This window comes from Labrus mixtus, chromosome 7 (genome assembly GCF_963584025.1).
Source record: "Labrus mixtus chromosome 7, fLabMix1.1, whole genome shotgun sequence".
Taxonomy (NCBI): domain Eukaryota; kingdom Metazoa; phylum Chordata; class Actinopteri; order Labriformes; family Labridae; genus Labrus; species Labrus mixtus.
The window spans coordinates 12,701,903-12,728,496 of NC_083618.1; the positions used below are offsets into that span (position 1 = coordinate 12,701,903).

Here is a 26,594-nt window from a genome sequence, read left to right on the forward strand (position 1 = left end):
ATGCTGTTACAATAAAATGCAACAAACAAAATAGGAAAGAAATGACTTACATGCTTTGTGGCAGAATTTATTAAACATTTTAGTCAGGTTTTTCAAGAAACTTTGCAACAGTTGCTGAGAAATTCCACTCATATATGAATTTGATTAGTCATCCACTATAACTATTACCAAATGAAAGTGAACAAAATGACTCTGAAATCATAACTGTCAACCTGCCAACCCCACATGCTGCTGTCTACAGCAGGGAGATAATTGGCCATCAATCGCAAAAGGGAACACTTCAGTCCTATTAGTACAATTTCTGCAACAACAAAAAAAAGAAAGAAAGAAAAAAAAGGGAAAAAATAAACGTCATTATTTGTTGCGACATAAGCAAAAAATAAGTTGGTATGATTATGAACAATTTCCAGAAAGCAGAAAGAGCATGGGGAATAAGACAGAGACAAGTGGAGGGTTTGCATGAGAGTGAAATTGTGTGTCGATTTGTGTGTGTGCGTGTGTGTGTGTGTGTGCGAGGGGGAGAGTTCAGTGGCCTTCTGCAGGCTGGTGTGTCTGAGATTTGGTTGGACTCTGATCTTGAGGTTTATTTAAGCTGAATTCCGTGGGCTCATCAGGACCGGGTTACAAAAATCCTCCTATAGAACTAGAAAGAATGTGCAGCGCATACAGTTCTGCATAAGGCACAAAGGCATGTCTTTAGAGGTGGGGGCAGGCATCAAAAGACAGGGAGAGTAGGGATTTCTTTAGAGGCTGGGGGCAATGAAGGTATTTCAGAGCTCCATTCAACACTAGAGGGGAGGGGGGGGGGGAGTAGTACAGTTTTGTGGTTAAGGGTGCATTTCCAGGGGATGTTAGGAACTTAAAAAGTGTGCTTGAAAGCCCCCCACACCTCCGATGTTACTGGAAGTTACAAAGCTTAAGCACATCTACATTGAACCTGAAGGGCGACAATAAGACTTTATCTCTGCAGCCTTTTAGTTTCTTGTAATAAATAATGAAAATTGAGTCTCTCTCTCCCTCTCTCTCTCTTGGAAGTACTAATAGAATTAATATTAATATGTTCTCGTTCTTATCTGCAAATATTGCATGTTGTGGAACACAATATATTTTATTTGATGTGTTAAGCACCACCATCGTGTTAAATGTTTTTATACCGCTTATAAAGGATTATTTGGGGGAAAGTTTACCCAAACATTCATAAAACTTTATTTACACTTTCATGGTAAATCTTCTCTGCACTGTTTTACAGCTTAACACATGCCATTATCTTTTCCTAATGTTAATGCTTTTTACTCAATCTGTTTGCAAAATTTTTGATGATTGCAACACGTAAAACATGATATTAAAAAGCTTTACTGATGTAGTCAAAGCTATTTCCTCTGGCCTTATAAGGTCATTGAAAATAATAGCACATACAAATTATTTTAAGGCAATACCTTGTAAGAAATAAAATAGCTTTCTGTGTTTTCTCATTGACTGAGTCTTTTTTTATAGAAATGCTGCAACCCATATAACAAATTCTGGTTATACATTTTGATGCATTATTTATGTTTTTAATGTAAAAGAGACATCAGCGGAGACAAACATGTACATAATTAAGTGAACAACTGGTCTTGAGGGCTTTAAGAAAAGATTGGTTCAGTCCATTTTGGATAGCAGACTCCGTCTCTAAGCCATCTCCATGACCTTCTTGATCCAGTCCACGTAGACAGACACACGGATGAAGATGTTGGGCTGACCCGGGTGTCCGCAGCGCCTCATGGGGATGATCACACCCTCGAGTACCCAGCAGTCCCTGTTCTTACAGGCCAGAGGGCCGCCGTAGTCTCTCTGCAGACACATAGGAACAACACTGTGGAGTCATTATTTGTCTCTGTTATGACTGAGTGTCACTGCTGAGGTTGGAAACATGTTGCAGTCACAGCTTGTCCAGTCCAGCCTCCATTATCCATATGGTGAGCGTGTTTGATTTATAGGAAAGTATAAATAGCTGTATGCTCTTTACTTTAAGCCATTTAAAGCATTCGTTCAAAGGACTTAATGGTGTTATGCTTGGTAATGGAATAAATAGTTTTAGGGAAATTATTTCTAGATTGTCTCTCTAGAAGATTGATACAACTCTTATGTCTGTGCAGTATTGATCTACAACTAGCAAATATTTATCTTAGCTTAGCTTAGCATAAAAACTAAACATGGGGAAAGGTATCTAGCATGGCTTTGTCCACAGGTAAAACAAATCATACTACTGTCACATTTAAAGACGCGTTCTGAAAAAACAAGAGATAACGTTCATAAGTGTGCTTTAGAGGTGCTGGAATGTGGGCGATGTTACCATTGGACAGGGCAAGGCTAGCTTTCTAAGCTAAGCTATCAACATATTTGAATATAAATTCATAAAGTATAAATTAGTAGACAGCAGAGTATTATAAATCTTCTCATCTGAATCTCGACAAGATGCATAATGCTGAAAATATCTACTTTTAAAAGCCACAAAAAACAGCAATACAAATATTCAAGTATTAGTCCATGTTTTGGTGTTATGATGACTTATTATAAAGATGTTAAAATTATAAAGATGTTTACTATTTTAACCAAGATGTCCCTGGATTTTGATTCCAGTCAGGGACAGTTGTAAAAAGGAGAGACAATAGTGGATGGAGAAACTCTACAGAAGGTCTCTTAATAAAAATTAGATATTTTACTCTAAGTGGACAATAAAATTGAATAATTGTGCACACTTGTGCATGGACACCTACTTCACATGCGCCCACTCCCCCCTGGAAAGAGCTGGTGCACATCTCATTTTCACGAACACGCCCTCGGAAGTACTTGTTGCATTCCCTGTTACTAAGAACGGGAATCTGGGCCACGTTGAGGACAGTCTCATCTCCAGTCCCTTAAAAAAAAAAAGAAAGCAATGAGCTAGTAGATCATATTGTTTAGAGGGATGATGAAGAGAAAAGGAAGCTGGACAGATGTTGGATGCTTCTGGAAACAGAAACGCCATCTGTAACTTAACGACACGAAACGCTCTCTTGTTTAGACACAGCATCACTTCAAGGCTAGAAACAAGAAGCTTGTTCTGAGGAAATGAGCTACCATTAATCATGCAGTACAAGCTTATTGTAGTTGTCAAGTTATGATTCCCAAAGAGTATACTTGCCTCTGGTCTCACCCCATCCTGCGATCTCACAGGACGTCCCCTCAGCCACGATGTAGCGCTCAGGAGGGAGGCAGATCTGAGAGATACGCTCATTAAACTGGGCCGGGCTAAAAAAGACAGGAGTGAGGGAGAAATTACTGGTATGTCTGAGTGTGTGTGTGTGTGTGTGTGTGTGTGTGTGTGTGTGTGTGTGTGTGTGTGTGTGTGTGTGTGTGTGTGCACACGTGCATACTGTTCAAGTTGCAGCATGACCAGCTGAGACTCTGAGGGTCCACAGACGATCTTGGTGAGAGGGATGGTTTGCACCCCAGGCTCATCTTCCTGTGGATCACGATACAGTGTACCCATCATGGCTGTGTACCCAGGCAGATCCACATAGCTGTGCACACGTGAACACAAGAGACAAGTGTTACTTCATGTGTTCGAGGGAAACGTGATGTAATACTGTTATTCTACAAAGACTATGTAGAGTCTACATTAATGCCACCAGCTCAGTGAGGCTGAACTTAAATGCTCAATAATAAATGTTCCAAATATCATGTTAAACCAACCAAAGTGGTGGACACAATTAAGATGGTACCAAAGTTATGAACCGACCAACTGACTGACCAAACATTCTCCTACCTAAAGTAATACTGCCAGCATGGAGGAAGCTTAGATGTCAGAACTTGTAGAGCAGGTTTTTTGTTTTTTTCATCATTGGGTGAAACGGCAATGATCTTTATTTTGCACCTCAGCACACATAATCGTGTTGTTTTGGACCACAACATGATCCTCTACTTATTCTCTTTGAGTGGTCGAAACTGGCAATTCAGGAATTTATCCTAACCCAACCCTTAGCAGAACAACAGGTTGATTGCTATGACTCCCAGGACGACATATACTGTAGTGTGTGTATGAAGATGTGGGACTCTGAGTGGCAGTTGTAGTGGACAAACACGTTAAACATTGTGAAACACTTGTACTTTGGTTAGAGGAAAAAAATATTTGGTTACGTTAAAAAAAAAAAAAAAAAAATCCTGTTTTCTGTTCATTTAAGGTCAGTAACCTATGTTGTAGCTTCTGTGAGGAACTTTTGGGTTTGGGTTGATTTTGGTGTCCCCCTGTGGACAAAGTGGTACCTTGTATCTCTTTGCTGATCTTTTCCTGTACAAGTTTACTATGGTATGATCCCTGAATTCCTCATTTGCTCCCTGTCATGAGTTATTTGGCCACGAGAGGTTGCCACCTGTCATTTAATTGATATTTTTGGGAGTCTGTCTGGAGACTCCAAAGACAAATCAAGTTTACCAGGAGGAAAAACATTGCTTGGTGCTGATCACCCATCTGGGGTTCACCATGGATCCTCCACAGAAATGGTTTCCTTTCCTGCACACGAAAGGTCAGAAGTCATAAATACACAGTTTAAAGGAGTGTTTGTTACTCGTTCATTGATCATGTCTACACCAACAGGTCTCAGACTCACCTGTCTCTAAGACTAACTGTCCATGGTGAGTTTCCAGGAACCCCATTCACGATCCGTAACCACGACCTCTGGAAACGATCTTCTCGCTTCCCACACTCACTGAACACCGGGTTCCCTGTGTGCACAAAGAGGGGGATGAACTTCTCTTTAAGTATTGTTTAAAACATTTTTGATGCCTTTGTATAGAGAGAACAGTGGATAGAGTTGGAAACCAGGGAGAGAGACAGTGGGGGATGACATGCAGGAAAAAGGAGGTGCAGGTCAGAATGGAACTCTGGCCGCCTGCTGCGAGGACAACAGCCTCTGTATATTTGACGCCCAAACTAAGCGCTAGGCCAACTGGAATTTTTATTAATAAATCAAGCACATAAAAAGGCTTGTAGTCAACTTAATAATGTATCTTTATAGTCATTAAGAAACTTACCTGCTGGTTCAATCGGGGGCACTCTCTCTCCAGCTGTTTGAAAGAAAGAAAAAAACAGTTATCAAGAAAACAGGAAAAATCTGGCTTTATTGGTCAACACACATTGCTATGAACTGTTGAACTTGTTGAACTTAAATCATACAAATATTCTTTCTGTACCACACTGTTTGATGGCACAGTAGTCAAACTCAGTCTTGGGGTCTGTGGTGTAGCACCAGGGTCCGTGCTGATCCCCGTCAGGGTTACGACAATAGTTCTCCGTCAGATTGGCCTCGGGATGAGTCCTTGGGTTAATCCTGGAAAATCAAATACGATCTTAGTATGTCATACCTATATGTTACGAATTAGTGCAGCAATAAATTAAATGATTTGTCTTGTTTAAAAATAAAAATTGTGAGTGCTCACCCCACTTTTGTGCAATTTAAAGCAACTAAAGATGCCTTGTAACCTTAATATGCACATTATAAATACCAAATACATCATGCTTTTAGTTTTGAAAAATGTGACCTTAAAGGTTGTTCTGTGGGGTGTTCCTGCAGCAGTTTCACTACATGTTTTTTCTTTTGCCTCTGAGAACCTCCATCTATTCCTACTCATTGCATTATGGGACAACATTTTCTTCATTCTGACTGTTTTGCGTTTATTTAATTTAGCCACACAACATATTTAAATATTCTCAGATTTGGTAAGTATCATTGATTATGGATAGACTTTTATCATTAAGGCTATCATTCTTGAAAACATCATCATTTGTTTGTACTCTAATGATTGTTGTACCTGGTCCGATGAGGTGTGTTAACGTTCCATTTCTGGCAGGTGATCCCCTTACGAGTTTTGCGGACCATGCCTCTGTAGTTTTTTCCATTCTCATGGTAGCAATCTGAAAAGCAACATAACTATCATGACAAATTATTGCTAGTGACCTTTACAACAAGGCTTACATCCTCTTTTCTCTGACTTTGGCTGCTTTCTCTACTCTTGTTGCTCAAATCTCAATTGATATTTTGACACAACACTCCTGAAAATGTTCCAAAATGTCCTGTCCTGAAATCTTCTAGAAATGTTCCGGGCGTGCATATGTGAAAACTGCTAATAAATGTTCCTAACCTTCAGCCTCGATGTCGTCTGCACAGCGTTTGATCTGTAAGCAGAGAGCCGTCCTCATCTCAGGCACAGATGTGAAGCACCAGGGAGCCTCCGACCCATCTGGGTTACGACAGTAGTTCTCCTCCAAACCTCTGAAAGAGATGTAGCACAAACTCAGGTGGAAGTAGTTTCTTTTTTATGTCATAAAACAACCGTCACATTACACACGTTCATATTCACTTAAAAAACAGACGTATAAACAAAAGCACAAAGTCCATCAACTAAAATAAGATGATGCAGAAGCACAAACAAAGCTGAATAAAATATAAGCACTAAATGAAACAGCGGTTATGCGTCAATCAAGAAATAAATCTGAATCTGTCAAAGTTAATATTTCCTTTGATGACCAACAGGATAGCTCGTTCACAGCCAACCGACGTCCTGAGGTGACGGTCGGTTTCAGGAACTCACAATGAAAAAATAATACGATACATTTTTTAATAATTCCATTATGAACACATTAAATGATACACATGCTGGTCTGTTGTAGGCTCAAACACCTGAAAAAAGTCTGATACCCAAACATCTAAATATATGAGGTTTTCTAAAGATCTACCTCTGAAGTGATTCACAAAATAATAAAAAACATAAATAATTGGTCCAAGGGAAGTGAAGTGTTGCAGAAGTTCCAGTAAGAAGCAGGAAGGAAATAAAAAGAGTGTAAATACATTACCAGTCTCCATTTGACATTTTTATATTGTAATGATATTCGTCTTCTGGCTTCTAACAATAATTGAAGACTGAAAAGCTCATAATCAAATTTGGCGTGATGAAAGTTTAATATTCATTACACATCCTTTTCTCCACTCAGAGTGAAGCTTGCTTTTTAATGTGGATCCCTGACCATCTATCATACCCTGTCAGCTGTCAGCACAGAGAATAAGAAGTCGTTTCACTGCAGTGACATCCTGACATTAATATTCATGTGTGAAGCAAATCAGGCTTTTCTAAAGACCAACTTCTTCCCTCTCCTCCCTCACTCTTCACACTTTACACATGGAATACTTACTTGCATTCGTATGTGTTTGGGTAGAAGGGATGCTCATGTGGGTGTTGTGCGACCCATTGCTGACAGGGGATACCTGATGTCGTCTCATTGACTTTACCCCGGTAATCCTCCCCACGGCCGCGAAAACAGTTAGTGGTGAAGCTGGAGCGCAGACGTTTCTCCACCCGCACCTCAGCTGAAGGAGAGTGGAGGAATGAAGAGGGAAGAATTCAGAGTTACAAGTCATAGGTTAGTTCATTATTATATAAGCAGGACCCTCGGAGAGGCTTTTTTTTTTTTTTTTTTTTTTACTGATATCTACCATTATTGTGAAATAAAGTCAAAACAAAACAAAAACACTGTTTTTGAATGACCTTCTTTTGTTTTTAAAATATTGAATAAATGACTGAGCATACAAACTATAGTGCAAGTCTGCCTTGCCATTGAGTGCGTTTACAGTTCACAATATTTTATAGAATCTTGATATTTTTAATGAGGGGAAACTTGAGGTAATTAAACACGGTAGAGTTAGTATTTGTTTAATTTCAGTATTTTTTATACCTCATAAACCTGTCAGGAGGGAATACCTAATTCATTCTATCAACCTTTATTTAATTTTGGGAAATCATGGAGGGCATGTGCTTGTTTTCAATGATGTCATCAGGACAAGTAAAACAAATGTATAAGAGGACAAAAAGAAACAAAGTGAAAAAACCAAATGATAAGAAACAGAGAAATAAAACAATTAGAGAAGCAAAAACTACAGTTCAAAACAATGGTAACAATTGCTTTGTGTTGAAATGTTGTAAGGTGTTCCAGGTGTGTGCAGCACATAAGTTAAAGGATGATTTCCAAGTTTTAGTGGTTTACTCGTGGAAACTCCAGCATTAGCCAATCACTCGATCGAGTCAGGTAATGATTACAATCTGATAACACAATGTGTTTACAACGGCCCATCATCATTTCATAACTATTTCTACATGCTGTCTAAGTGAAAATAAAGGTCAAGATAAAAAGAAAATATAAAATATAGAAAGAGCTCAGTTTGTAATGTGTCATCCTGTGTCTTCATTTCCTGTTTTATTTTGTCACTAACCTCTTCTTCCGCTCCAACACTTCTGGCCCGTGTTGTGTGCTTCTTGCCCCGACCTGATTGTTGTTACTTGTTCCACATTAGCCTCACCTTTGTGGTATTCAACTCTGTGTTTCTTTGTTCCCTGTATCAAGCATTCCAGCCTTCTTTAGTCTTCTAGTTTTTTTAACCATCAAGAACCTGTGTTTATTTTTATTTAATCTTTATTTTTTACCCCTTATTTTTTATTAGTCACCCATTCTGTTAGCAGTGTGGTGAACCCTTTTTTTCGTCCTGAATACTTTGAGCTGCATCTCCACCATCCTAATTCACTTTCGTGTCCTCTCTCCTAGGTCACTGTTTCCAAGTTGAGTTGTTCCCTTTCAGCTTTTTTTTGTGTTTAAATCCAGCATCTGAAGCACCATATCTGAAGTTAGAGGTTGTGCACTCCACAGTTGTTGTTTTTTAGAGATGTAGATATAAAATCAGGATCAATACACCCAATGAAAGGAAGAGATTGAACTTTCATCAAACTCTGTCTTCATTTAAAAAAAACCCAGGCTTAAAAAAATATTTCGTTCTTACTATCTTTGGATTTATGAAGATAATGAAGATGACTTTCATTGTATTGCTTTTATTAGTCTGAAATCGGCTTGCACCACAAGATGGTGCTATCTTAAAGACTTTAGTCTGCAGTGATCTCTGTCCTCTGTGGAAATCCCGGAGTTGCTGATGTTATCTTACACAACTCATGCCCTGCCTTCAACTTCATTTATTTACTTTTCAGAGCTAAAAAGTCTAGAAAAATTAGAGGGAAGAAATACCTAAAAGTTTAAACTGTAAATCAAGCTTTATAATGTTTATGCATTTTATTAGTTCAAAACAATCATTGCCTTCTATAATATCTTGTTATATATATATATATATATATATATATATATATTTCTATACATTTAAGTTCAGTGATTTATTTAAATAAATGTTGTCCCTATACTCCTTCTGAAAGCCATTTCAGAGTAAAAACTCAAAGAAACTAAAAGAAAATTAAAAACAGGAGTATAATGAGAAACTAAACACATTGTAATGAACCTTTAATTAACCCAAGACTCTGTGGCATGCAGGGCTTCTAACGCTAACAAACATCCGCACACCTTAGCAGCCTTGGCTCTTAAATCAAAGAGAGTTATTGAGGAGAGGTGGGTTCGAAAAAAACGGTTTCACAATTTGGGTAGGTCATTTGCACAAACAGGAAAAAGGTAATTTTTCTAAATTTAATTACAGCGACTTAATGAGACTCTGTAATCGTGTTTCCTAATGCCACAGAACAACTCAATTTAGCTCAAGTCCCCTCTGCTTTGGTGAGAAGGAACTAAACAACGAAACCAACGAAGAAGATACAAAAAGCAGGTTCTGATTTGAACAAATCTGCACCTCAGGAATATCTAATTTAGGATTGATAATTTGTTTGATAAAATACATCAAATACTGATTAATCATTTGTTCCACAAACTGTCAAAAAAGGTGTAAAACGATGTTCTGGCTTTCTTTATACATCATGTTTGGTCTTACAGAAACCCGGTTTAAGAAAAGAAGCTAAAAGCAGCACAGCTTCAGATTTAAAGGATGAAAAGAAAACAAATCATAAATGTAGCAATTTCCCCCTGTTAACACTTGCCATTACTTCCATTTAGCTCATGTAATTGATATATGAAATTACTCCTGTTTTCACCTCTCATGGGATTAAGAGAATTCCTTAAAGTGATTATGAAAAATCGTCTTACTGCACTTTCTGATGTCACAGTTCTCTCTCTCCACCTCTGTGTCTGTGGTGTAACACCACGGCACGGGAGACGCGTCAGGGTTACGGCAGTAGTTATCGTCCAAACTCTTATCAGGATATCTGAAAAATACACACATGAAAAGCTTATGAGACGTTTCAGATAATCCTTTATGCTGATTCTCATGCTAACTGAGGTTAAACTGGGAAACAGATGACTTATAGATGAAATTAACTAGATACAGGTAACATGTTAATAGATACTTCTCAGGCTGGTAGATGTGTTGGTGCGGGTACTGCTGGTCCCATCTCTGACACTCTCTGTTGCTCACAGTGTGGTCCACCTGCCCTCTGTAGTCCTCCCCGTTACATGTGATACACACCTCTGCAAACACAACCACAAACACACAGTCGGAGGTGTGAGAGCAAAACCAATAACATCCTTTCACCCAGGGTCTATAATTTCAAATCGTTTTCTTGAAAGGATGTGATGGAACTATAATTTCTTCAGACAGTTGCTGCACTGTGTAATTTGGTGATAATTACACACACTGTGTTTAGTTTATACACTTGGTAATTACAACCTTTTCGATCCAAAGTAAACATATTTAAGTCAGAACACAGCAGGACACTGAATGTACAAAAACATTTCTATTGCTAAAGGAATTATTGGAAAACATACAAATAAGTTTTAAGAAGTTTTCAACAAAACAAACCGATGTTTTCTTGTGTTAAATGGTTTTGTTTCAATTAGTAAATAGAATGAATGTGTTCTTTAAAGGAAACTAGTCAACAGGAATACATTTTTTTTTTTTTTTTACATTCTCTTTCAAAACTTAACTTAAAGATATGTAACAGTGTACACTGTCTCAGAACATTGTGTCTTTTATCTCTATAAAAATAACCATATTAAGAAGTTAAAGGCTTAATATGCGATTTTCACATCAAATATATCCTCTGAAAATAACTCATGACAGTCTACAATGGGTGTAACGCCCGAGTCCCACTGTCTGTGATGTTTTCCGAGTTTTCAGAGTCATATCTTCAGTTTGTTTACATCGCCTGGACAGCTGGCCGGCTCATCCCCTCGCGTATAAAAGTTGTTTAATTGAGGGACTAGAGAAAAGAAGAATAACATACTGTACTCACTGCTTAACTGTGTTTCTAGATCACGGTCATTTCAGGTAAATTTACATGCAGTGTGAAGATACGAGCATAATAAAGATCGCTAGCATTAGCATGCTAACACAACAATGCAGCGCGAGTTGTTTTGGTTTCATGCTGGTGCTCAAGGGCGACATCTGCTGGATCAAAAAATCGCATATTAAGACTTTAAAGAGGACATATTATCCCCCTTTTCCACCTTTTCAAACAGTCCCCTGTGGTCTAAATGAAACATCTGTGCTGTGCCTTGGTCAAAATATAACATGAATCAAGCACCAGAGGAGGTTTGTGAACCTGTATAAAACAGCTCTCTCAGAACGCTCCGTTTTGGTGTGTGTGTCTCTTTAAATGCCAAGAGCCCCCCCTGAGTTTTCCTGGTAGACATCACTCCTCTGTAGCAAGAATAAAAATGGCGGACCTGCACAAAAGTTTTGCTCTAGGCTGGGCGTAGAGTCCATTGGAGGAGATACCAGGGGAGGGGAGGGTATTTTTTTCCAGAATCCAACTTGTGACATCCAATCCACAATTTCCCAGTTTGTGATCAATAAAGTAATTCTATTCTATTCTATCACAAGTTGAGCTAATTTGAAACAGATCATTTTTCTCTGTGTTATAAGACTTATGCAGACCACAAACAAAGGACTGGATGGGTTTATTTCACATTTTGTGGGTCGGTAGACACTCAGGTTACCCAAATATATGCTCAAAAACACTGTAGAAGTGGATTTTTCATAATATGTCCCCTTTAACTTCTATATATTTTCCTTGAAAATGACAGGACAGGTTTAGGATGTTTAACACACGGGTTCCCTTTACACAGCATGGTTATTGAGATGGATTTGATGTACCATCTTTGCACTGGGGGATGTTGCAGCTCTCATATCGTCTCTCGGGGTCTGTGGTGTAGCACCACGGACCAATTCGATCCCCGTCTGGATTCCTGCAGTAGTTTAACTCCAGACCATTAGCAGCTGTGGGAGTCCACCTGAAAGGAACACAGAGATTGGTGGAGAATGTTAAAATGATAAGAGATGTCGGTCAAAAATGGATGAACAGTGACACTTGTGTTTTATTATGAGACCTGATCTCCTGGCATCGGAGAGGAAACCTCATAGTGTTTGGAAGGTCAAAAGGTCATGCTCATGCTCATCAGATTTAAATTGAAGTAGTTGAGTCCCTAAATATTTTCTGGCCTTTTGACAAAGTTAGCTGAATTAGTTAGTTATTTTTCTATGTCCCGGAATTCAATCAATCTGGTCTGGTTAGGTGTTAATATAGCTCTGTATAATGAGCTGAGAAGTTTTGTTTAGCAGAGGGAAACTGTAGACCATTTTCTTTACAAGACTCCTCTATTTCATACACATTTAAAGCAACTGCGTAGTTTCCATATTTTTTCATAATGGCTTCTGCGGCACTCTTCACTTGTTGCTTTTTTGTGAGGTTTACCTTCATGAAGAACACACCAGGACAGACTGAGGTCATGTAACTTATAGGTTAGCTGTTAACATTACAATATAAAACTCTTCTCTTTGGGTTTGTCTGTGTGTTCGGGATCTGTAAAACTGCTGCGTGGTCTAAAGGATCATATTTCATCTTGTGTGCTGGAGTCGAGCATTTGATTCATCTTTTTAAAGCCTCTATAACGATTAGTTCAGGAAGTGTCTCACCTGTGATCGTGGGGAAACTTGGACCACCACTGCTGGCAGGTGAGCCCGCTTCTTGTGGTGAACACTTTCCCTCTGTAGTCTTGTCCTTTATCAACAATGCACTTCCTGACATAGACTTTGTGGTAAAAAAAAACAACAACAGTCAATAACATGACACATTAATCTCTGTTACATCACACCATAGATGCTCCTGGAGTCTTACCCTTCTTCTCATAAACGTCACAATTCACGTTTCTCTGCACCTCGGCGTTACTCCCGTCTCCCACCCAGGGCAGGTGCTTACAGGTCACTGCCGGACGGGTCTCGTAGTTGAACGCTCTGGCGTAAAGGGACAAAATCACTGAGATTTAAACAAGGACATCACAGAAATAAAAAAAGAGTACTGAGATGACCAGTCTATAAAACCAAACTGTGATAAACACATTCTGATTGGTCCAGGCTTCATTTTAATCATCAGTTATGACAGCAGATGCTTCATCCTGCATCTTCCTCTATCCCCTTTTACAAGCCCCGCGCAGTTTCAGCAGATGGCTGTTCGTTGTGAGCCTGGTTTGCCCCAAGATTTCTGCCTCTTAAAATGACGTTTTTTCTATGCCACTGTAACTTAACTAAATGTTGCTAAGTGCTCTGCTCATGATAGATTAACGCTGGGTCTTTGTAGCATAACAATGAGTAAGGTCTTGGTCCTGCTCTTTTGTAATATACTTTACAAATAGTTTGTAATACATAGATTGATTGATTCCATTTGGATACATGCTGACAGGAGTCATTATCAGTCAGTCAGTTATGAAGGTTTACCACATTCACAAGGGGAAAAAGCTGATTCAGAAGAGTAAAGATAACAATACACTTTTCGACCAACAGTCTGCTTTACACATACATCACACAGACTGAACATTAGCTTAAGAGAGCAACAATAAGAAAACACAATGAAGATATATGCTGAGGCATGGCATAGTAAAACACCATCACTCCATCACTGTTGTTGATCACATTACTGCTAAAAGCTCTCAGCTGCAGAGGAGGACGTAGATTATCAAAATGTCGTATAACTTTTTATTCTTCTTCTTATTCAACTTTTGCTTCAGTTGAATTTTTTACACGTCAGACTTTTTAGGACCTTGAGTCAATCGACCTCTACAGTTCACTGCAGAGAGCCTGCACAAAGTCAGGGTCACCATCGTGCATTTAGTGTGAATTCACTTTGTGTTTACACTCCAAATAAAATGCTAAAGACGGTCCAGCTAAAACCGCTGGTTGCCATATCAACCTTTTTTGTTGCAAAGTTTGTTCCAAGTATTCATAAATAAAATTTATGAGAACAATATAAACATAACCAATGGATATTATGATGATACGATGAAAGAACACAAGTGCAGAACTAAGTAGACCCAGATCATACTGACATTACTTTATAACTTTATAACAAGCACTAATAATTAGTGTTAGGTGATAAAGAAAACATGTACAGATGTCTTTCTTAAAAACCGTCAATCATTTCTTCAAACAGCAGGGTGCTTTAAGCTTATATTATGATCAAATAGACTTTATTCAGCTGAAGATTCATAAAAAAAACATGCTTTACTGATTATTTACAACAGCAGGGCCATGTATGTTGGATCGTGTTCATGGTGATAAAAGAACATGTCAGCCAGTGATATGTTTTACATGAAGGTGTAAAGCAGAGAGGAATACAATGGTTGTCTTTTCCTAAAATCCATTGACAATAAGAACAATGCATTTACTTGAGCTATGATTTATAGTAAGTCTTCAAGTTCCCAATGACAGTAGCAAACTGCAGAGGAAAATGAGTCAGAAACCAAGATGTTTCAGCACTGATGAAGTGATTTGCTTTATATCAGCTCAACGGGTCTTTCTCATTTAGTTAAATTAAGGCACAAGTAACAATTTCCAGTTCTATTCACTTTTAATGATGGCTTTGTTGCATTGCCTCTTCATTTAAACTACTGAATTAAACCAGTTGAGGGTTGTTTACCTGCAGTCCAGAGACTGTGAGCAGCGGTTGGCGCAGTCCTCCAGGGTCAGACCCGGTAAGAGCTGGACCCGACCAGAGTTCCAGGAGGTGGGGACCAGCTCTCTGCCCTCGGAGCGCTGGAAGTCATTCAGAGGAGTGCGGTAACCTGTTTATACACAACACAAAAATACAAAACAACTAGGGCTGTGCTCAAAAAAAGTCGATAGCACAATATACCTTCATGTGCTCCTTGCAAATACATTGATAGAGAATGTTACAGACTCGATACGGCTGCAAAGCTGTGCTGACAGTTTTGAAAGACAATTGCCCTATGGTGCAGATCACTATAGCAACATAGTCATAGCTCTGGGATTCAAATATTTTAATTGATTTCTAGGATCTCTGAGGACCTGAATCGAGGTGTTTTAATTTGTAGAATCCTTAACATGCCTCTGCTGTTATTCTCAACAATAAAGAACAGCTGTTGTCGTGAATTCTGTGTAGGACATGGTCATCATCCAAAATCAATGTTGACACGATATTGCATCGTGGCCTCTGTATTTTGATACGTATCGTATCGTGGGGTTGTGGGAAATACCCAGTCCTAAAAACAACCCAGGTGGAGAGTCATAAAGTCCAGGTTTAAAGGGGAGTTCAGGTGCTCAGTGGTACCAGCTGCAACATTTGGGCATGAGCCTGCTCACATACAACCTTTGGACCAAGTCAGTACTGCTGCTAGCTGTGAGAGCAGAGAGGAGAAACTGACAACAACACATCTGCTCACTGAAACACAAAACAATACTACTGCTGGTACTACTATTTATTATGTAGTTATAAAAGATTATAACAATTCTAGTAACCATGTGAATATTAATCTAAAAATAACTGATTGTTTTTTTTGTTTACATTTTTTCTGTCTCTTTTATCTGACTATAAAATAAATCAATAAATGAAAGAAAACTTCCTGAATTATATCAACACATAAATCACAATTACTAGGAGTAATTTATAACTGAAGACAATTAGGATCACAAGAGTTTCTTACCTAAGGCCGGGTCCACTTTCAGGAGGAAACAGAGCAGCAGCAGCAGCTTCATTGTTTGAGGACGATAAAGGCAGATCTGTGAATCTTCAATGACATCAAAAGTCTTCTTTTTTTTTCCTGACGACTCGGGGTATTACAAATCAAACTATTCCCTTGGACAGTTCAACAGGAAGTATATATCCAGTCAGAGAAAACGCAGTAAACCATGAAATAGAGACATGGACACAACCACCCACGCGCTGACACTGAGCCCTTACTCAAACAGAGGCCCTAATCCCTAAAACACAGCGGATCAATACATGTATCAATCATTAATGAAGAGTGGCACATCAGTCCTCCTGCATGCACCTTTTGAAAACCACACTCAAATATTCACTCTGGCAGGATTCAATCAAATATTTGGAGCAAAAAAAAACAGACATTGACGATGCTAAAGTAAAAACGCAGTTCCCCTTTCAAACACTAGACGTCAGTAGAATAATTTGACAGGGTTTTTTTTTTTTTACAATTCTACACTTTTCCGGGAAATCAAGTGAAAGTCCAGCTGCTTGAAGTCTGAAGTAAATCCTGGTTTCATGACTGCAGGCTGTGAGGTAAGAAGAAGAAGAAGGTGGTTTATTTTCTCTTCTTGTTTGTTATTGAGCTCGATATCACGAATTAAATGACTCCATGTGGACTTTGAACGGAGGCTTTAACCCGCCAGCTGCGGCCTTCTACCTAAACAACTTTTTCTTTTTGTATGTCCAAAAGCTGAACCGGACAACACACGTGATTTATCTCCGCAGTGGATTTATTATAATGCTAAAGTACGCTGTGAAGTGTGGACAAATGAAGAGTAACACGTCGTGTTACACGATGCAGTTTGAAGTGATTCATGTCTTTAAATAAAACATTTATAATATTTCACTTTTTAACTGTGCCAGACAGACAGGTGAGGATTCACCTGAGTCTGCTGTATTCAGTAGTAGTTAAGTTGACTTTGTTTGTGTGCTGGTGTCTTTTTTTTTAAAACAAGCACAGATCTTCTTTGATAAAAATGAAGGAAACAAACTTTCCTTTTGCTTCCATCCTTCAGTTGTTGTTGTTGTTGTTGTTGTTGTTGTTGTTGTTGTTGTTGTTGTTGTTTTAGTTAGATTCTGTTGTTTGTGGAGGATCTTGAGGCCCTATTTACTTGAATATTTATATTTGATCCACATTTGATGCTTCTTCTGTCTGATGGATGCACAAACAGACGAACACTTGTCTTTAAGCCTCCTACACTGACATTTGTAAGCAGTTTCTAAGTATTTAATACACGTTTATAACCAGTTGATGAATGAATATTTGATGGAGTTATTCCACAATGTGTAGAAAAACTGACCAATGAAAGTTGTGCATTAGAACTTTAATGAGTGAAAGTAAAATTATATTTGCCTCATAATTAAGACTCAAATGTTTATTATATCCTTTGTTTATAAGATTTTAGATTTTGGTTCATTTCTTTTATATTGAAGCTGATAAAGGTGGGGCTTTTTTTACTAACTGTATAAGCTGCTGGTAAGTTTAGGAATTTTCAATAAAAGGATGAATAAAGTCTTTCATTGACTTTGAGTAATTCATCAGAGTGTGTCTATCACATTTACTTTGGAATGTCAATCTGAAACTGAGTAACTGGTTTCTTGGGTTAATAAATAGATGTTGAATAAAAATGAGTATTTCCCTCTTCAATGTGTAACGTGTCAGAAAATGACAGTTTTTGTAGTTTAACTGAAGTTAAAGTACACTCTTCAGTACAGTTGAGATGTTTGTGTGTGTGTGTGTGGTCTGATTGGTATGAACAGTTGTGCGCTGTGTGTGTTTTTCGTTCAGGATGTCGTCTGTGAAGATGTCAGAAGGGAGCGTTCAGGTGAGCAGCTGCACAGCTCCGCTCTTCTTCAGACAAAGTGAACCTTCCTCAGGGAAGGCGAGGATGTCACTTTTACTCCTGCACGGCATCCGTTTCTCCTCAGAAAACTGGCTCAACATCGGCACTCTGGACACTCTGGCCAGAAGCGGCTGTCGGGCTGTTGCCATCGACCTGCCAGGTGAGTGTGACAGGAACAGGTTTGATCTTTTTCAACACTAAGTACCGGTGTGGTTTATCAAAGCAGAGCAGGAACCAGCTCCAAACCATGAGTGCACTAAGTCTAGACTTTGGTGACTACTAGAGAAAGCACTTGTACCAGTTAACTTCAAAATGTTCTACATTGTTACAAAATCTGTTTGGGCCTTTCAAAGTAAAACTATAGTTTTATCACCATCATTGTTGATAAATATATCACATTTTTATATTCACTGCAAATGATTTATTAACCCTTTATCAAAAAGTCAGTAAAGATGATTGTAGTGAATTATTTTTCCTTTTTAGATGGATGCATCAAAATTTGAAGTTTACTCTTTCTATTGGTATTTGCTCAAAGTTGGCCGTTATAGCCCTCTTGTCAGACAAACTCATAACTCATTTTTGTTTACTTTTTTGGTAAATTTGCAGTTTTGAAGAAATGCAGATGGATGTACAAACGTTTATCTCTGGATCACAAAACAAAATCAGCAAAATCTCAGGCAGGCTCTGATGTTATTTGTTGCTTGTTTTTGCTGTGATTTCTAAGCATATGTTTTGTAATTTATGAAAGATATTTAAGAATGTTTACGGGGACAAATTGTTTCATAAAGTCAACATCAGGTTTTCCAGAGGATGTTTTAAGGGTTTAGAATTTTATCTGTATGTGTTTGCCCTTAGCTTTTTAATGACTGCTAGAAGCTCCTTGGTAACATTTTAGTTAAAAATGTAAAAAGACTCATAACAGAAAGTGAATTGATTTGTGAAACTTAAGAGGAGGATTTAATTCTTGTGGTTGAAGACGAGGAGGAGAAACCAAGGCATGTTCTTCATGACAGGGAAAATCCACAGAACACATCACAACGAGTCTTTTTTAAATCCTCAACAAAATCTCATCCCAAATGAGAAAATGTTTTTCATCTTCGTCTTTGCGCATCTTTGGTCCTGGAAGAGAACAGTTCTCATCTTCTGCTCAGTTTGCTTTCTTTGTGTCCATTTCAGGGAAGCTAGCTCACACTGACAACAATACTGTCAAGTAACGTTAAAGGATGATACAAGTGAAGCGTAACCATGGTAACTAAAGTGCACATGTGCTTTATTGTGACTGTAACTACCATGAAAGCCTTAGTCTGAACACTTAAGCATGGTGACAACCTAAGAGGCTTTATGTGGTGCTCCTGGATTAACCCCTGAACTTATAGGAAGAGTTTGTATAGGGGAGACATTTAAGGTAGTGTATGTAGCCATGTGTCGGACTGCTGTGAACAAATTGGGACAATTGTATTTCTAAAGGTTCAACATGCATCTTTTTCTTCTTTGTGTCATGCCTTCATCCAAAGGACTTGGCAGGTCTAAGTCAGCCGAGGCCCCGGCTGCGGTGGGAGAACTGGCCCCTGCAGGTTTCCTGAAGGATGTGTGTGATCAGCTGAACCTAAGCCCGGTGGTGGTGATCAGCCCGTCCCTCAGCGGGATGTACTCGCTCCCCTTTCTCATGCAGCACCAGGATCTTATCCGAGGTTACGTCCCCGTGGCTCCAATCTGCACCGACAAATTCACAGCAGAGCAGTACCAGAGTGTGAAGGTACAGTCCGATGTGTCACTACTGTGCTCCTCTTTTTCACTTTAAAGGGATAACTTGAGCGAGCGTGAATGTCAGCCCCAGTTTCATGCTCACCCTTCTCCTTTTTTTTGTAAAAGAGATTATTTTGAGGGGCTTTTCATGCCTTTATTCAGAGGACAGGACAGTGGATAGAGTCGGAAACAGTGAAGACTAAAGGCAGAAGTTTCTGTAAATGGTGGAGGGTGGGAATCGAACCCGGGGCCGCTGCATTGAGGGACATAGCTATTGTACATTGGATGCACGATTAAATCACTGAGCTAAACCATGTAGTGTGTATTTATACATTAATTTATGAGCGAAGCAGGTATCATGTCTCTTTACACTTTCAGGGATACTGTCGGCGTTCATCCAGCGCCTGACAGTTTCAACATTTCTTTGATGAAAAACGAGGTGAAGGTGCATTATCCATGAAGGAGGGAGAATGCAAACTGAGTGAGAGACGGGATGGGGGGAATTACTTTTGCAGAAAAGCAAACTATCTAAATGCATGCAGTAGAAAAGAGGATAACGAGGAGGAAGATACTAAAATAAGTAGAAATTGATGCAATTTGAATTTTATGTACATAGTCTTAAATTGTTGAAAATAAAGTAGATCATGTGAGCTTCAACAGAATTAGACAAACACTCTACCATCTTTGATTTCACACCATATCTGTCCCAGTCATGTTTGTTTTTCTATTCTTTAATTTTATGTACACCTTTTTCATCTTGCATACATATTGTTCTTTCTTTCAATAAATACAAACAGAGACTCCTATTAGATATGATTACGCATTAAGAGTACATCTAGCCTTACATTGTTTCTTATAATGTTCATGACACTTACTGTTGATGGGGTGATTAACTTACCTCAGGAAAAGAGTTGCATAACTTCTTCTCTGGCTGTGGCTCCTGGCGTCTCAGGATCCTGACAACATAACTCTGATGATGACGATGTGGTGAGATGGGAGACACTATAGTTCTTTAAAATACGCAGACTGTTTCCAGGAATACAGTCAGAGTGCTCTTTGTTGGTCACATAAGAAGAGACAGAAATAAATAAGAAGTTCAAACCTCTTCCTCACCTCTGTACATCTGGAAAATCACAGTTTTGGTGGGAATGGCAAATAGTGTGGGCTGAAAGTCGCACAAGTTGTTGGACAAGCTCCTTCAAAATCACTTAAAAAAACGTGTTTGAATTTCTGATTAGCACTTTAATGGAGACTTAATGGTGCTTTGTAAGGATGATTTTTACCACCAAGCTAATCTACTTAAAAGAAGCTCTGCTTGACCGTCTCTTTATACTCTTGTACTTTGATTTCAATTTTAAATATCTAGGTACATAAACAAGTTACACTTTGTAAACATAAGGAGCTTCTCGTTTATTTCACAATGACCTGCTTGTGTTTTTTTTTCTTTTTGAGGTCAACTGGAGGACATTGACAAAATCCCTTTAGCTACGGGTTAAATTTCATAACATACAAAAGAATATATGTATTAAAGAAATTAAATCAGATCAGAAAAAGGTTGCTCCATCTAAAGGACCTCTCTCTCATTTCTCCTGAAGGTCCCATCGCTGATCGTTTATGGAGACCAGGACGCTCAGCTCGGAGAACTGTCACTCCGCAACCTGAGCAATCTGGCCAATCACAGTGTGGTCATGATGAAAGGGGCGGGTCACCCCTGTTACCTGGACGACCCGGACACTTGGCACAAAGCGCTCACAGACTTTGTGAACACGCTGTGAAGAGATTCTTACAGCATTGTCGCGAATAAATGACCAACATATTATTCATTCACTTGAATTGAAGGCCACTCACGTCCTGCTGCATGAGCTGATTTTGACTTTATTAAGTACAATCAGTAAGATGAGCTTTTCAAGATTTTCTAATAATAAGAGGATATGAGGCTCAGAGTTTTTAAGCGCATCATCTTAAAAATGAAGGTGGGAACTTTTTGTTTGGGTCACTTTTCAGGCTCCCTGACAAAGTGGTATCTCTTCGACTCTGAGGATTCTGTCAGTGGTGTTATTTAAAAGAAAAAATCTCATCCTGCTCTCTGTAAAAGTCAAATGTATCACCTTTCGAGAATGTCAGTCACTTCTTCTGTCACCTACTCTTTGGCAGCTGTTTCAGGCAACAAATGAAAACTACATAGAAATAATCTATCTTTATTTTAATAGTCTTTTGTAAGTCATGAAGAGCGAAAATATGAAGTTCATATGCTTAAACTCACTGGAGCTTCAAAGTAATCATTTAAAGTATTTCATCTAAATATATATATTTTTTTTACGTCATTATCTTTAACCAAATGTGGTCCCAATACCACAATAATTGAGCCCTTACGTTAAACGCTATTGTGTAACATATTATAAGTGAGTCAATGACATAATGACATTAATGTATCATCATATCATGTTATGGGGTTTTATGTAACTGAATGTTGTACATTTTAATCTGTTGTTTACACAAAGGCCCAACTGGGGACACGAGTTGGAAATTAGCAATAGCTATATACTCCTTATGCAGCACATCAGTTTCATGCTTTGTATTGAAATTATGTTAAATTGCATTGTCCCTATTAAATAAATAAATTCATAACCAGGGAGAAACAGCAGCATACAGTCAGTGAGGCGTTTTCAATAACACACCAGTGGTTAGCCGTCCATCGTGGGGAAACCGAGCTAATGCAACTGACTGACTATTCAACTCTTTAAAGTGATGTCATCTAGAAGTTATAAAGATTTTTTCTGACCTCTTCCAAATGTGTCCAACACATTGTGCAGTTGTTTCTGGCTCAAATCAAGATGACGTTCATAAAGATTACTTTGTCAATGCTATAACTCCTCCTTATCACGTCAAAGTTATTCTCCTTGAAGTTTGATAAATGTTTATTTTTAAGTCCTTCTCTTGCTGAATTAGGGGACACAATGAAAAGCCGCTACGTTCAGGGTTCTTCGGGATTATGAACCGGGTGTGGATTGGACATTTCCCTGTTGTATACTCTATCACAAGTGACGTCCATCACCCAGCTTTGATTGGTCTGCCAGTGAGAGGAGGGTGCCCCAAAGAGAACAAAAACTGACCTCTTATAGCGTAACTGTAACAAACGGCTAATCTCCATCTGAAAAAAGAAAACACCACACGGAAATGAAGTGAAAAATATGAACATTATTTAATAACTGATTCTCTGTAATAAACAATTTGAAAATATTTTACAAGGAGTCACAGACACAATATTTTACAAATTATGCCCTCTTCTTTTTTTTTTTTTTTTTTTTTAGCTTCATCTGTACAAAAGAATGGAGCGACATGGACCAGTGCCCACAAAAAAGAAGGAGCTAAATCTTCCACGCACACCAACATTCACACTCACACGTACACGAAATAAAAAAACAAAAACATTTGGACTTCAGATCTCAAACTTACCAACAGTGCTGTATTCCTATATTTATTTTTTGTTACTTTACTTAGAATTCGACTGATTTTCTTCTTTTTTTTTTCTCTAAATGTTGCTGTTATTTTTTCACACACTTCGTCAAACATGGTCACATAGCACCAGACTACAGACTACAGAATCACATACACGTGTCTTTCCCACAGAGACGCACCAACACAGATGCAGCGAGGGTCGGGAGGAGGCAAGAGGTTTTATGAAACCATCCCCAGGCTTTGTTCAGGGTCCTGTCCTAAAGCTGACCCCTCCCTCTCTTCCCCACGCTGGCCCAATTTTCTATATATCTTTCTTTTTTTTTTTGGCAAAAGTAAATTTGTTAAACCACAGAAATTGTGTGTCCCTTAAGGAGATTTTTTTTTTCTTATCGGGATGCACACATGATTCCTCCGAGACCTTCAGGCCCCTGCTGCTCTGTGGAGACCCACTCCCTGAGCTTTCCTCTGACATTCTGCCCCCTCGCCAAAATAAAAGCACACATTGAAGTCCTTGGCTTACTTCTGCCTGGTGCTTGACATCTTTCAGCTGGGCATGAACAAGTGTCATTAAATATTTGCTTACAGCTGTGTCTGTGTGTGTGTATGTGTGTGAAGGTGCAATAAACTGTAGGCATACATATTTAGTTTGTGTCTGCGTACAGAGGTCAGGAAAAGAGAGGAAGTTGCAGGGGGTACATATCCACAGGCACGTGTAGCGCTCATTTACAGACAGTGAAAATTGGGATACACAGACAGGATTAATGGCACAGGACTGAGACAAACCAATGCTGGAAAAGTTCAAACTGCATGCAGCCTCAGATGACTCCCACCCGCATGAAGAATTTTGAAACACAAATAACTCAAGGAGCCAAATTGAACAAATTTAGGATTTGTTTCTCAAATTGGCTGCGCTGCAGATACTGTGCCAGCATGTTTGTCACATCAAATCGTACCAACAACTGTACAGAGTGTGTAGTTATGGTTCAAATTGTCGCGCAAGTCCTCCCACCTGAGCAATACAGTGAGATTTGTGGGTGGGGGTGAACATCGAAGGTCGGAGGCTTCTTCTTTTTTCTTTTTTTTTTTAATTCAACACTCCCACCTGCTTTTCAAGCACTTTAAATCAAACAGGCATGGATCACTACACTTACTGCAGAAAACACCAAGAAAACCCAGGGGGAGTGTGTGTGTGTGTGTGTGTGTGTGTGTGTGTGTGTTTTGGAGGATCTCTTTAGTGTGCGTGTTCATGAGGTGGTTTTGGGAAAACGATATTAGAGCTCGATGCTGAGTAACACTAAGGCATTTAGAGAGGCTTTTATTTAATATGTTGCATCTGAAGCAGAAAACACTGATGAAATACACATTCTTTCAGACACCTCTGCTGCATAAAAAATGAATATTTAAACAGACTGAAGTTTAAAGATGGATTCTTTTTGTTTCTGAAAAAATCCCTATTTTCCCCCAACACAACACTGGATTTTTGTACCTTTGCAACATAGGAACAGGAAAAAAAAAACAGCTCTGCTACACATCTGTCATCCCTCACACACTCATATTTAAAAGACATTCCCTTTGAGGGCTGTGTAACACAAACTAACACACACACATACACATCCACATACAATTCAGGCAGAACTTTAGCAGTCAGGTGGCCCTAAAAACGCTCTACGGCCAGTTAAGTCGCTGTATACAGATGGTGCATCGTAGCTCTATACATGGCTCTGTAAAGGAACGGTATAGTAACTCCATATGATGGCAGTCAGGTGGCTCTGGAGGGGGCAGATACTTTAAACTGTGTGTAAAGCTATTTTTATAGCAAACAGATTAAGTCTTACAAGCCGAAACCTCAAATACGGCTGCTTTATAAAGGAACTATACGGTCTCTCTACACCTAGACAGCCGATGTGGTCCAAAACAAAGTGCATCAAGGCACTATGAAACAGAGCGGCTCCTAAACATGGGAGTCTAAATGACTTTTCACACATTGTAATGATCAATGAGAAACTGTGACAGGTTATTACCAGACTACTACAGCACGTGATCACCATATTTAGTTGCCTCTTCTGCACTTTTGTTGGAAAATGTTGATAAGCCCCAAAACCCCAGCAGCGAATGGTTTTTGAAGTTTAAACAGCTTCAGTCTTAAAGTAATTAAAAGCCCCCAAAAGATAAAATAAAAAAAAAAAACCCACCTGGAACTAGACGGTCATGAGGCAGAGATCTCGCTGTGTCTGTTTGTGGACAGAAGTAAAGCACATTTACAAATCCAGAGAAGGAGCGTTAGTAGAGGTTACTGGAGAAGCCTCATGAAGACCGGCAGAGGTGAGCTGAGCTTCAGAGAGCTCAGACCTGTCTTTTTTTTTTTTTTTTTTTTTTAAACTTCAGTCCAAACCAGAGGTCAGAATGGTCGATTAATCATAAAGGAGAACACGACATCAACAGATCTGAAGTAACCAAACACTGGGTCATGTTCTGCAGCTTTTACTCATGATAGATAGATGATAGTACTTTATGAAATGTGATTAGTATCATGTTATTACTATAATCCTCAGTGGACGTCTTTTTAAAAGCATTCATCTGTAATCATTAGGGCGCTGCCTAAAATGAATCAGCGTTTAGTTTCTCAGTGTGTCCTCTCCCTCTCCTGGTTTATCCTTAATCTTAATCAGAAGCCATTTCCTCCTCGTGTTTTGGGCTGTAAAAATAAGACCACATGAAAGTCTATCTCATTTTGGCAAGTAGATATAGTGCATAAATTAAATCTTTTTAAGATAACACCTAACGACTTCCTTTTCAAATTAAAAACTAAATACACTGTATGTTTGGAATACTCATCACTTCAGCGGTTTATACTTGACATTTTGTATACTTGACAGTTATTTTTTTAATTGATTTTTTTTTTAATGGCGGCTATAATCGGCTGAATGGTCCACAGCCTCTGACGAGAGGCGAATGACAGAGCGGCGACACTCTGAGATGGAGGAGAGAAGAAGGAGGAGAAGTCCCCTCCTGGTCTGTCTGACAGACAGTCGACCTCAACTCTCCAGTCTGTGTGAGGCGGGAGGTCTGTGACGAGGACGTACACCCTTCCTCTGTCCCCTCCCTTCTCTGGGATGGTGGGGAGGGGCGGTTGTAGAGGCGTTTGTTTTCTCTTTTCTGACGTAGGCTTCTGATAATCCAGGTGGTGGTGCGGCACCACAGCAGTGCCTCCTCTTGCAGATGAAGGTTAACTGGCGGAGGACGCAAACGTCCGGCAGTTGTCACTAAGCGACACAAACTGAAGCGAGCTGGGTAGCGCAGCGCTCAGGGCTTCCATTTTTGCTGTGATGGGAAGTCCCATTTTAACCTATGACTATAACAAGGGGAGGGTTGAGGGGCGAGAAGGTGGGTCGGAGGGTCTAGGTCAGGGAAAGTGGGGCTGCAAGGAGAGGAAGCGGAGCAAAATGTAATTAATGTAGTAGCGTTTGGATTTGGGGGGAGATGGCTGGATAGAGCAGGAGCAGCTGGATGAGCAGTAAGGTGTAGAGCGACGGACGGAAGGAGTGTCCTCGCCCACAGTCTGACGTGTTCTCCTGCAGAGGACACATTGAAGCTGTTAGT

General features: G+C 39.2%; 3 protein-coding genes across 5 annotated transcripts in view; 1 reads left to right on the top strand and 2 right to left on the bottom strand.

Annotated features, from left to right (window-relative positions):
* Positions 1–51: 51 nt before the first annotated feature.
* Positions 52–15,991, bottom strand: mst1 (macrophage stimulating 1). The gene is made up of 18 exons (XM_061043044.1): positions 15,887–15,991; positions 14,863–15,007; positions 13,069–13,184; positions 12,867–12,981; positions 12,048–12,184; positions 10,300–10,420; positions 10,040–10,158; positions 7,208–7,382; positions 6,160–6,290; positions 5,830–5,932; positions 5,212–5,348; positions 5,053–5,085; positions 4,629–4,743; positions 4,454–4,531; positions 3,396–3,542; positions 3,164–3,270; positions 2,757–2,896; positions 52–1,830 (listed from the first exon to the last, which is right to left on the bottom strand). The coding sequence occupies exons 1-18, from the start codon at positions 15,936–15,938 to the stop codon at positions 1,669–1,671; spliced, it is 2,133 nt and encodes a 710-aa protein (XP_060899027.1). The 5' UTR covers positions 15,939–15,991; the 3' UTR covers positions 52–1,668.
* A 392-nt stretch (positions 15,992–16,383) lies between these two features.
* On the top strand, positions 16,384–21,781 carry abhd14b (abhydrolase domain containing 14B). Of its 2 annotated transcripts, none has more exons than XM_061043076.1 (4): positions 16,384–16,479; positions 17,735–17,949; positions 19,304–19,545; positions 21,131–21,781. In XM_061043076.1, the coding sequence occupies exons 2-4, from the start codon at positions 17,736–17,738 to the stop codon at positions 21,308–21,310; spliced, it is 636 nt and encodes a 211-aa protein (XP_060899059.1). In that variant the 5' UTR covers positions 16,384–16,479; position 17,735; the 3' UTR covers positions 21,311–21,781. The 2 variants fall into 2 exon arrangements, with proteins under 2 accessions (XP_060899059.1, XP_060899058.1); XM_061043075.1 differs by having other exon boundaries at positions 16,417–16,496.
* Positions 21,782–22,713: 932 nt separating this feature from the next.
* Positions 22,714–26,594, bottom strand: part of cacna2d2a (calcium channel, voltage-dependent, alpha 2/delta subunit 2a) — a 149,291-nt gene continuing 145,410 nt past the window's right edge. For both annotated transcript variants that reach the window (XM_061043073.1, XM_061043072.1), the window contains one exon: positions 22,714–26,566. In XM_061043073.1, the coding sequence (XP_060899056.1) occupies positions 26,444–26,566 (123 nt within the window). In that variant the 3' untranslated portion in view covers positions 22,714–26,443. The remainder of the gene's footprint in view (positions 26,567–26,594) is intronic.